The sequence below is a fragment of the Ptychodera flava genome (assembly GCF_041260155.1).
Source record: "Ptychodera flava strain L36383 chromosome 23 unlocalized genomic scaffold, AS_Pfla_20210202 Scaffold_24__1_contigs__length_23054250_pilon, whole genome shotgun sequence".
In the NCBI taxonomy this organism is placed as follows: Eukaryota; Metazoa; Hemichordata; class Enteropneusta; family Ptychoderidae; genus Ptychodera; species Ptychodera flava.
In genome coordinates, this window is record NW_027248278.1 from 8,567,609 (window position 1) to 8,580,754 (window position 13,146).

The following is a 13,146-nucleotide window of genomic DNA, read 5'->3' on the forward strand; positions in this document are numbered from 1 at the left end:
GTAGGACCAGGAAGCCATTGAAGGACCCGCCACAGGTGCTCAGAATCGCCAATGTAGTATACCCAGTCTTTCTGTTATGTTATTCTACACTGAACACTCCACGTGCCTGTGGTAGGCCCTCGTAAAGTGCATGGGATTGTCTACATGCCCGCCCCCTAGGATAGTGGTGGGCGTCGAGGTGTCTTGGTCTCAGCATGGACGTAAAACTTGTTTCAGCACAGGTTTCATCTTGCTTTTGTTTATTTTATTTCAATACGTTCGAACACGATATGTATTGCCAATAAAGATTTAAACTGCTGAACTCTAGTGTGTTGGTCTTTTGTTAGCGAGGGTTTTGCAAAGCTTTCTTTTTCCTTCACTGTGTGTCTCGTATTTGTCCCTTGACAATCTTATGCAAGCGTTGTGTTGAGTTTATTCATAGACAGGTAGAGGAGTAAAGACCCCCTCTACTGTCGATGGCTTATTATCGATCTGATGTATTTGATTGCCTAGTACGCCAAAGAAAGCAAGAGTAAATTACTAATCTGTTGACGCTGACACCAGATTAGCACCGGATCAACTTTGACAAAGTCAACAATGAACGCACCAGCAAAGTATAAATCTTTATTGGCAATACATAATCGTAGTCAAACGTATTAAAAAAATAACCAATTGCAAGAAGAAACGTGCGTGAGACCAAGACACCTCTTTTTTGGTATTCGATATAATGGTACAGTCCACGGAGCCCCGTGGACTGTACCATTACATTGGGGGTTGGCCGAGGTGTCTGGTCCTGTCACATGGGAACGAGTTATTTTTAGCCGTTATAACTTTCTAGTGTTCATACCCATGATGCAGACGTCTTCTGTCTCGCTCACTGTCTCAAAAGTTTTTGCACTGAGGTAAGCCTACGTTCAACTACCTACTTGTTCCTTATCCACGTTCTGTTTTGAGGTGGGACTACTACAGCGCGCAACGGCCTCAGAACGTCTGTTGGCTTAAAGGAAAGCAGGTATGTATAATATAATTATGTTGTTGCTACTTAATTTTAAAGATTCTGTTCGATCTCTGTCTCTGATAAGTCTGATTTACGCATTTGTGAGTAAGGTAAGGACTCGATCCTAGGAGTGACAGATGTAAAACAGTGCGTACCCTCCGTCATAGGCGTAATAAACTATGATTGCATCTACTATGGCAGCTGTCTTCACGTGCACTCCAGGTTTTACTGGGAAATATCTTCTGCCTGTCTTTAAGACAGTCGTGGTATCGCGGAGACACCGCGGGACAGTAAATTATTCTTGTTTTGATTGAAGACGAACGCGACGGTAGAATGAGATTGGTGTCTTTATTACTCCGTGCGAATTACTCTCTAATAATTGTCTGTCCGCTGAACGACTTTCGTTATGTAATCATTACAATTCAAGTTTGCTGTCTAACGTAGTCTACCTTAATCTACATTCACTCTAAAGGCAATACACATTGTATTCTATTGATGGACCATCTTTTGATAGAACAAATTGCCGACTCTTTATGATATGTTGACTCTACAGACGTTGATACTCTTACATATTGCCACCAGAGCACATTGTCATGCTGAAACACCGATCATACGACATCATCAAAGGAGGTGATGTCGTACCGGACAGTAACACTATTTATACAGGAATTCTTAATCCAGGCAGCTATGTGTTGTTTACGCATATAGAGCAATTTTTGACCGTGTTTCTTCAAAGATCGGCCGTATACGATTATGACGGCGACAAAAATAATGCAAGCAACCTACTATATTTAGAGGCCCAAACCCTCTTGGGCTTGGTCCCCTATTGTGTTTACTGGGGTTCAACTTTCTTCTTCTTCTTCTCCTTCTTCTTCTTTTTCTTCTTCTTCGCTAACTTTTTTGCTATCCTAGATCTGCAAAACTGTCGTACTCATAGCCTTTTGAAACTTCCAGGACTTATTAAGCCCACTGAGTTCCAGTGCACATGGGACTGGATGTTGAATAGGGTGTCACTAAGCTTTTTAAATCAAGGTCCCTCCATTGCATGATCGCGCTGGAAGAATTAACAATCTATTCTTTGGACCATGACGGGGTAGATATTTTATCAGCTTCGTCTTCGAGGAAACTGGCTGAACTGTACATATATTACAAAGGAGAACAAATGATTAAATTCTTAAGCATTTCGCATTTCCCTGTTTGAACAAAAATACGAAATGCAAAGCCTCGGGATTGAGTACTATAGTGGCCATCATTAAATGATAACATGGCGCAACGGATTGCCCTGGATTGCGTACTTGTAATCTTGATGGAAATCAAAATTTACTCAATTGTAAAATTCCTGTTTATAGGTATACAGTATATCCGACAGCTAATCTTCCAATTGTGGTGCAGAAGCCAATCAAGAACGTCATGCCACGTCGAACAAGGAAAACCGTGATATTTCTAATATTTGTTATGTGTGTAGAATCTGTCTACATAGCCCTATTCCAGATCAAGCACTATGTCAGAGGTAAGCATTGAAACAAGCAGTGTGATCTAATGTTACACGTATCTTCACCCTTTCACCCCCATTTCCCTGTATATAGATCCAACTTTACTAAAGGAAACAATGGAATTGGTTCAAACCATGGTGGTGAAAGGGTCAAAGCCCCATTTAATGCCTTTTGCAATTTTTAAAACTTGCTGTGCCTTCGATGATCTTTTATGAAATAGTTAAAAACAAATGGACTTTATTATGTAAAATGCTTCAAACCTTGGCAAACAACTTGCAATGGAGTATTACTTCATGGAGTATCTAAATGTATTGTCCGCTAATTTGTTTTGGAAATCGGAAATTGTATTTATTCCAGTGGAGATTACACGGGATGGTGACCGTGTCGAATTTCAAATATCACTAGATTTCAAGTAATTTATTTCCATAGTACCAAACTTTTCACTAGATTTCAAGTAATTTGTTTCCATAGTACCACTATTTTCACTAGATTTCAAGTAATTTATTTCCATTGTACCAAAATTTTCACTAGATTTCAAGTAATTTATTTCCATAGTACCAAAATTTTCACTAGATTTCAAGTAATTTATTTCCATAGTACAAAAATTTCCACTAGATTTCAAGTAATTTATTTCCATAGTACAAAAATTTTCACTAGATTTCAAGTAATTTATTTCCATAGTACAAAAATTTTCACTAGATTTAAAGTAATTTATTTCCATAGTACAAAAATTTTCACTAGATTTCAAGTAATTTATTTCCATAGTACCAAAGTTTTAACTAGATTTCAAGTAATTTATTTCCATAGTACCAAAATTTCCACTAGATTTCAAGTAATTTATTTCCATAGTACCAAAATTTCCACTAGATTTCAAGTAATTTATTTCCATAGTACCAAAATTTTCACTAGATTTCAAGTAATTTATTTCCATAGTACAAACATTTTCACTAGATTTCAAGTAATTTATTTCCATAGTACCAAAATTTTCACTAGATTTCAAGTAATTTATTTCCATAGTACCAAACTTTTCACTAGATTTCAAGTAATTTATTTCCATAGTACCAAAATTTCCACTAGATTTCAAGTAATTTATTTCCATAGTACCAAATTTCCACTAGATTTCAAGTAATTTATTTCCATAGTACCAAAGTTTCCACTAGATTTCAAGTAATTTATTTCCATAGTACCAAAATTTTCACTAGATTTCAAGTAATTTATTTCCATAGTACCAAAATATTTTCACTAGATTTCAAGTAATTTATTTCCATAGTACCAAACTTTTCACTAGATTTCAAGTAATTTATTTCCATAGTACCAAAATTTCCACTAGATTTCAAGTAATTTATTTCCATAGTACAAAAATTTTCACTAGATTTCAAGTAATTTATTTCCATAGTACATAATTTTCACTAGATTTCAAGTAATTTATTTCCATAGTACCAAAATTTTCACTAGATTTCAAGTAATTTATTTCCATAGTACCAAAATTTTCACTAGATTTCAAGTAATTTATTTCCATAGTACCAATATTTCCACTAGATTTCAAGTAATTTATTTCCATAGTACCAAATTTTCACTAGATTTCAAGTAATTTATTTCCATAGTACAAAATTTTCACTAGATTTAAAGTAATTTATTTCCATAGTACAAAATTTTCACTAGATTTCAAGTAATTTATTTCCATAGTACCAAAGTTTTAACTAGATTTCAAGTAATTTATTTCCATAGTACCAAAATTTCCACTAGATTTCAAGTAATTTATTTCCATAGTACCAAAATTTCCACTAGATTTCAAGTAATTTATTTCCATAGTACCAAAATTTTCACTAGATTTCAAGTAATTTATTTCCATAGTACCAAACTTTTCACTAGATTTCAAGTAATTTATTTCCATAGTACCAAAATTTCCACTAGATTTCAAGTAATTTATTTCCATAGTACCAAAATTTCCACTAGATTTCAAGTAATTTATTTCCATAGTACCAAAATTTTCACTAGATTTCAAGTAATTTATTTCCATAGTACCAAAATTTTCACTAGATTTCAAGTAATTTATTTCCATAGTACCAAAATTTTCACTAGATTTCAAGTAATTTATTTCCATAGTACCAAAATATTTTCACTAGATTTCAAGTAATTTATTTCCATAGTACCAAACTTTTCACTAGATTTCAAGTAATTTATTTCCATAGTACCAAAATTTTCACTAGATTTCAAGTAATTTATTTCCATAGTACAAAAATATTTTCACTAGATTTCAAGTAATTTATTTCCATAGTACATAATTTTCACTAGATTTCAAGTAATTTATTTCCATAGTACCAAAATTTTCACTAGATTTCAAGTAATTTATTTCCATAGTACCAAAATTTACACGATGACCTTGATTTGTATTCATGATTTTGAAAGGGAATGGTTGACCTTTTCTCCGAGGAAAGTTAGAGCAAAAGTTTAGGATTTTTCAAATTTTGAGGAACGTACTCCCCTAATGGTAAAGCTACCATGAGAGTAATATTCTGGTTGGTGTTTTACGCACAGTACTGGTGACTTCAATAACTGAATCGTAATTAATGAGTGCATTTTGTTGTTTAAATATTGCAATTCTTGTCATTTCGCTTGAAGAACGTGAAAGTCAATAGAACTTTGCCACAGTATTGAGGATAAATTCTGTTTCATAGGAATTCACAAAAATCGGGTTACTATTACCGATATGAGAGTAATTTGTGACAAACTTGTTCGAACGAACAATCACCTTTATAAAATGTAAGGGGGCAATCACATGAGTAATGAACCACATACAAACAAACTATCAATTTTATACATTTCAGAAATGCCTTGTGGACAACAACTTGCCGATCTTAGGAACAAACGACTGTCAATCAACAATATATCGGATGTTCAAGGTGATTCAAGACACGGACTATCTGTCACAATCGCACATTCGCAGAGCAACAGTACGAAGCATGAAGAGGACGAGCAAGAAATGAAACAACAAAAAAGTCAGGTAAGTTGAGTCTTGTGCGTATTTATCGATATTGCCCTTTCATTTTTATTTTAAGTCTCCGATTATTAATATCTTTTTAGCAATGAACCACAGCACATGATTACGATATACCACCAGATTTTGACAAGTTCAATATATATATATATATATATATATATATATATATATATATATATATATATTGTTATGTAGGTCATTTTCCCCACACTCATTATGACCTGAGTTCAATTAGTCTAGAACATTCTCAAGGTCACTGCCCTTAATGACCTCACAACCTTGAATTCAATTAGTCATGTTGGAATGTTCTAGAAATTTAGTTAGCTGTGTCAGAGAGATAATTCTAGAACAGTAATTAGCATGTCAATAAAAGTTCTAGATTGTTCTTATATGCTTATGTAAGCACATGAGTATAAATACTGGGACAGCAGGCTTGCAGTCAGACTTTTGGGATCGTGTCTCTTGTGTGTTACTAAACTCCAGCAGTAGTCATTCTCAAGACTTTTCAAGACCTTCACTGTCAACGCTGGATTTATACTGTGGACTTTGTGCAGCTTCAAGCCTGCGAGCCAAAGGACTGTTCATTCATCCGACTGACTGTTACAACTCTGAGACTGGAGCTTTGCCGTCGCAGCTGAGATAAGTAGTCTGTACACTTTTAAAGCTTGTATTCTATCCCTGACTTAGCAATTAGTTTTATTTTCGTAATAAATTTTGTTTAAACGTTAACTGCTGAGTTCACCCTTTTGTTCGTTTTCTCTACACGTAACAATATATATATATATATATATATATATATATATATATATATATATATATATATATATATATATATATATATATATATATATATATATATATATATATAAAACCCGGATGTTTCCTTAGCTTTCAGCTCACGCATGTTCCAACCATGCTGTGTAACGAATCAAAATATTGTCTAGATCAATCAGATCGTTGATGCATTTGCGTCATCAGTACTCTGGTATGATACAATTTTCCATATGTAGCATTCTTCATCTGCACCGAGCACTTTATTTAATTCGTCTTTAAGTAGGTATAGAATTACAGGAAATTTAGAAATACTCTGACAGGTATTCTCCGCAAAGAAAAGAAACATTACTATTCAGATAAGCTCATGAATTGTCGCAATGATATGAGAGAAACTTGGGGCATAATTAATGAGTTGCTTGGGAAGTATATTGCTACTAATATCAAAATACCAGACCAACTACACGTTGTGTATGGAAATGAAACTGTGATCCACACTGAATTACAGGACATGGCCGATGATTTCGATAATTTCTTTGTACATGCTGGTGAAAAGCTTGCAAGTGAGTTGAATGTAACTCACTCAGATGTTAATTTTATGTCACACTTCTTTCTTTTTACAGCTCGTAACTGAGCGGGAAATATATTCAATGATTCATTTGTTAGATAACAGGAAGGCCTGTGGCCATGATGATATTAGTGTGAAACTTTTACAGGACTCTGTCGATGAAATATCTGAACTTCTTTGTCATATTTTGAATTTATCATTATCAAATGGTGTTTTTCCTGACGATTTGAAAATAGCTAGTGTTGTTCCCATCTATAGGAAGGGAGACACAGAACATATAGGAAACTATAGGCCAATTTCTATTTTGCCTTTGATTAGCAAACTATTTGAAGAATTGTAAACAACCAAATCTTAAAGTTTTTTTAGAATCATAATATATTTCATCATCATCAATATGGATTTCGAAAACAGCATAGTACCAAAATAGTACCAAAATTTCTCTGATAAGCCTTCAATACCTCTTACATAACTCGACTTTAGGTCTATTTATCGACTTTTCAAAAGCGTTCGACACTATCAACCATGATGTACTTAAAAAAACTGAATTATTATGGTGTAAGAGGTGTGCCTCTCCGATGGTTTACAAACTATCTATCTTCCCGTTATCAATTTGTGGATATGAAGGGTGTCTTCTCTTCTAGAAGGTTAATTTCTTGTGGTTTTCCACAGGGCTCAATCTTAGGACCTACGTTATTCCTTATTTATATTAACGATTTTTGTATGTCTTCTGATTTCTTTGAGTTTCGGTTATATCCCGATGATTCGAACTTGTTTCACACTTTTGAAAAGAAAGATTGTATTGATTTAAATAGTGTCAGTATCAAATTAGAACAGGTTTCTAAGTGGTGTACCGCAAATAGACTAACAATGAATTATACCAAAACAAATACTTTAATTATAACGGGTAGTAGGAATAGGATTGACACTCCTGGAACCCTCACCATAAATGATACACCAATTTCTGAGGTCACCTGTTCTTCCTTTGTCGGAGTTACTATCGATAAATGTCTGTCATGGAAACAGCAAATTTCTATTCTCAAGTCTAAAATCAGTAAGTTAACAGGAGTATTTTTGCGTTTGCGCTCTGTTGAACCACAATCTATTCTTGTCACGTTATATAACTCTATAGTTCTTCCACATGTTATTTATGGTCTGGAAATTTGGGGGAGTATATATCCAACGTATTTAAATGAGATTCTAAAAATACAAAAACGTATGGTACGAATCATAACTTTCAGCAATTGGAATTCATCATCAAAACCACTATTCAAGAAACTTGGTATTTTAAATATTTACCAACAACATAGTTTACAATTGGCGGTTTTTGTCCATGACGTTTTACACGAGAGGTTGCCCATAGAATTCTCCGACTTTTTTACGCCAATTAATCATTCTCACTTCACCAGACAAAATGTTAGAAATGATCTTATAATTCCAGAAAAATCAAACAAAGATTGGGTCAATTCAGTTTAAAATTTGCAGGAGCAAAACTATGGAACAGTATACCATTAAATATTAGAGATATTAATTGCAGGTCACACTTTATGCGGGAGTACAAATATTTTCTGAAAACAGAGAGTTAATCCCACTGATAGTATTTATTTATTTTAGTTATGACCACATGTGCTTGTATGAGTTGAGGTTGTTTGACAGAGTTATACAGTATGCCCTGTGATATGTTCCATGTAATAAAATGTATTTACAGGGGTTGGACTAGATTAGTTGCCATGCAGACAGCTATTTTCAACCCCTTTTCCCCATTGATTGTATACTTATACTGTATTGGATGTTGTAATCATCTACATTATATTTATGGGAATAAATAATTCAATTCAATTTAGTGTGTCTACTTATGTTTGTTCTGTCTATAAAACAAAGTTTCTCATACTTCCCCTAATCCGGATGTGTGTAATATGCCGAACATCGTTGATGACAACTGAGTCTCGTGTGTGTCGTCTCGACCATAGCTATATATTTTACAATAATGGTATTTGATATATTGCCATTAATATGCCATTATACTCAAAGCAGGAGAATTCACCAAACTATGTTTTTCATGAAGCGTGAACATTGAAAATATTATCAAAATTTAAAGGTGTTGTCCTTTGAAGATTTTGCAGTACAGATTGGGCCACTGCTCACTTTTACATCGGCTGTACGCAGTAGTTACTGTGGGACATGGCGTTCAACCCACCGTCTAAGTGACAGTCTACCGCAGCACAGTCCCTTCCCTGCCAAAGTCTTATGAGACTAGTGCCTTTGATCAAGTGGGACTCACATTTTCGCTCAAAGGCTAATACACTATACAGTCCTTAAGATTGCATCAGGGTTCCTCTTGATATTCATCACCAATGCTTACTTTGTGCAGTGCATGATTTCCTATTCTCCCAGCCCAGTAAGTTAAGGAACTTGTACTTATTTTTCAAAATGCAGATTTGGGGCTTTTTTTTTGCATTGCCACGGGTAGATATTGTGTTTTTAATAACAATTTATGTTTGTCAAGAAGAGGTTAGCCAGCCAATGGAAAACAATCGACTTTTCTTTCTTCGGAAGCTTAGAGATATAAGGTTGCATTGTGTTTAAATATCAACTGTTTGTTGTTTAGTAGCCTTGTTTTATTGTTGTATATTTCCCAAATTTGTCTTTTCAGGACGTATCAAGAGAGCAAATCTTTAAGAAGCGGACCGATTTGTTGTCAGAGCAATGCAAACTATACACATCCAGCCGGCGATGTCTTTTGCAAGCCTATGGACGTACAATAGTTGATGAGGCCCACAAGACTTTATACTGCGAAATTTTTAAAGTTGGCAGTTCGAATTGGCATAGAATGTTCCTTGGATTTGTCGCGGATGTAACACCTAGGTTCAGGAAAGGCACAGCAGAATACTATAAACGCTTGCACACATATAAGGGGGAAAGGGCAGCCATCCTGAGAGATTACACAACGCGATTCATGTTTGTACGCCACCCGTTCTCCCGCCTTGTGTCATGTTTCGCCGACAAAGTAGATCAAGGCCCCGACGTGGATTTCATCGAGAGACACCTAAAACTGATTGAGGCTGAGACAGGAACGCGGCCAGAATATCTGACTTTTTAAAACTTTGTGGATTACATCATACAAGTAAGCGTAAGTGAAGAAAGAGTAGACAAACTTGATCAACATATTAAACCGATGTATCGCACCTGTTGTCCTTGTGAAGTGAGGTATGACTATATCGGGCACCTGGAAACACAGAAAGACGATTCCCATTTCATTTTGCAAAAAATGGGCGCAAATGGTACATTTCCGCAGGCTGACCCAATAGCAACCAACAGCTCAAGTAGGGGTAAAATTACTCATTATTTCAGTCAACTTAATCTTGAACAGATCCATGGTCTGTATAAAATATATATGATGGATTTCAAACTTTTTGGTTATGAATTTCCTGAATATCTGAAATCGCCTGATATCACAATTTCGGAGGATTTCTAACTTAAAGATTGTGAAATATACCGTGCAGCTTACAGTACAGATAGTTTGTCAAACTGTACACATGGTCATAGCCGAAAAGGTTAACAAAAAGGATTGTTTAGATGGTTTGGGGAGGAGGGAATTCTCTCACGACTTTGGTGAAGTGGTATAAACTCTACATTTTTCTATAAAATTGGGATAAAAAGTCGGCATTTTTGGCTAAATGCTGACATTAAAAATATACATCTTCTGCCAAGTGATTGCTCGAAAGTGCCAGTGTGGAGTTAAAAGTCTTGTTTGGGTATAAAAAACAGGCGTCAAAAGTCTACATTTTCTTGATAACGAGTAAACACGAGGCGGAAAGGGGGTCAACACCACGGCACATAATGTAAACCCTTCCTAATGTGGTGATCCCCGGAACCACGTGCTGTCATGAATAGATCCTTTGCAAATGCGTGTCAACATAATAACTGTTCAGTGTAAATAATTTGGTGTAAATGTTAGTATTTCCTTTTTTTCTGATTTGCCAAATTTTTCTATCGTAAATGCATTCACCGTTTTTTTTTCATTCCGTCACATCATTTATCGAGTATTGATAATTCTTTGGCGTTGGGGTGGGGTTATCATTACTTCAAGTACTCTCTCTCTCTCTCTCTCTCTCTCTCTCTCTCTCTCTCTCTCTCTCTATCTATCTCTCTCTCTCTCTTCTCTGGTGTTATGGTTCGTTGTTTTGCAGACAGTCCCCAGTGTAGCTAGTAGTGTGGTACGATAAATACTTGTTGGAAGAACATTCACATTCTACTATATTCTGGTTGCCTCTGTTTTATTTCACTTCGTACAACGTTTCGTCCGAGAAGTCGGACTTCATCAGGTGTTGTGTTGAAAGAAAATCAAATACAGTATATATATATATATATATATATATATATATATATATATATATATATATATATATATATATATATGGGGCTCTTCATTTATAAAATTTATTACACCGACGTTTCGTGGGAGTAATCCCACTTTATCAAGGTTAAAACAATCTGAAATAAAATAACAACGACAAACTTAAAGTAAAATACACATGCTAAAATAGATTGAATCATACAGAGACTGGAAAACGTGTAAGGTTAAAAATAAAAATAGGCGCCAACTTACAAAAAAAGGCGAGCAGAAAACTGCCCCGCTTTCCTTCGAACCCAGAAGTCGAATTGTCAAAGTGTGGGTATTGTTTCAAAACAACGTCAAGGCCTATTTATACTTGAAAGAACATTTGCATATTAAAGTGTAGGAAATGACGTACTTAAAATATCCGACTGCAAAAATACAGCTCAAACAGGTGAACTTTAGAACAGTGGACAATAACGTACACCCAAGGACACTGATATAACAACTGAAATTCAACAATACATCGAACAAGAACAGTTACAAAGAAAACTAAAAATGAATACAGCTGAAAAAGTGATGCCTATGTCATAACATAAAGCAAGGAAGCTGGAACTGTACGACGAGTGTTTATGTATAACTTGAATTTATTTATTGAATACGGAACCATGACTACGCCTGACGGCGCAGTCAACGATACATGATGCCTGTGTGTCAGTCGGATCGAGTTAGTTTATCCTCTGTAGAGTCTTGGTCACTTCACGGAGGAGTGACCGTGCTCCAAGTTCTCCGTAGTTTCTGAGTGAATGTCCTGTCTCGGTCACTCCACAAGAGAGTGACCGTGATTATCGGTCCCTCAGTTCTCGTTAGTTTTTCTGAGTTAGTGTGTCTATTTATACAGTATCTTGGCTATGTCGGATGCCGACGCCATAAAGAATATAATAAGACAATACTTTGATTTACCGACATTAGAAAAGATTACAAAAGTAGAAATTATCACTTGCCCGTGCGTGGCTTGCTACGATTCTTTTGTCTCAAACCCATGCCATGAGTAAATTAAAATTATAACAAAGGCTCAAAATTACGATTGGTTGAAACAAAATGGAACATGGGGGTAGTACGCAGAATACTTCCATGAGAAAAATAAGTTACTGGGTATTTCTTTTAGATGTGTAAATGGGCGACATCATGTTGTCGTTACTGTGCTGGTATTTCGTGGCACCAGTATTGTTAGAGTGCAAACAAAGAAACGTTGCAGCTTGATCACTCGCGTCCAAGAACGCTAATGTATTGTGAGCGTGAAATATTACTATTCTGTGCGCCAATTTGGAAGATTATGACACCCACTAAAAATCGTCAAAATGAAATGAAGAACGAGCAGTAAAATCTGCTTACACATCTAGAATTTTTGTGGTGTCTCTCTGTTCAAACCCTGAGGATACATTGTGTTGAGTTGAAATATCCTCTTGAACTCTGTGAAATCTCTGGAAAATTTGTTATCTTTGTAATATTTGTTATATTTGTGTGTACTTTTTCGAGAAATACAACTTTCATATTTTTGACGGAGTGGTTAGATGAATTAAAATTTTGGCTCACGAACATTGCAGGGTTATTAGGGTCAGACTTATTAGATTTAATCATACTCCTGTGTCCAGCCATTCTATATCTAATTTTATTCTTGGTTTGTCCAACATATTGAGATATGCATCTACCACAGTAGATACAGTATATAACATTCTCAGTGTTACAATTAAAATTCCCTTTTATTTGAAATATTTTGCCATTATGGATATCTGTCATTTACTTTCTCCACATGGTCCTGAACCGTAATTTATATTATTATCACTGCGTTTCAATGTCAATTTATGTCTAACAGTGAGTTTGCCGAGGTTTGCCCACACTCTTTCTGAAAAGAGGTGGGTGGGGCACGACTTCACGCATTCTTTTGGAAATTTTCAATATATCTTGGTGTTTTTTGGCCATTTCTTTTATATTTGGGCGTAG

General features: G+C 35.2%; 1 protein-coding gene across 4 annotated transcripts; it reads left to right on the forward strand.

Moving 5' to 3' along the window:
* Positions 1–763: 763 nt before the first annotated feature.
* Positions 764–11,841, forward strand: LOC139124981 (carbohydrate sulfotransferase 8-like). 4 transcript variants are annotated; one of them, XR_011550110.1, is made up of 4 exons: positions 764–991; positions 2,326–2,486; positions 5,298–6,116; positions 9,460–11,841. XR_011550110.1 is itself a non-coding variant. In XM_070691099.1 (4 exons), exons 2-4 carry the CDS (start codon positions 2,387–2,389, stop codon positions 9,904–9,906), a joined length of 723 nt encoding a protein of 240 aa, XP_070547200.1. In that variant the 5' UTR covers positions 764–991; positions 2,326–2,386; the 3' UTR covers positions 9,907–11,841. The 4 variants fall into 4 exon arrangements, 1 of the variants encoding a protein (XP_070547200.1); XR_011550111.1 differs by having other exon boundaries at positions 5,298–5,473; positions 5,954–11,841; XR_011550113.1 differs by having other exon boundaries at positions 5,298–5,473; positions 5,957–11,841.
* Positions 11,842–13,146: the final 1,305 nt, after the last annotated feature.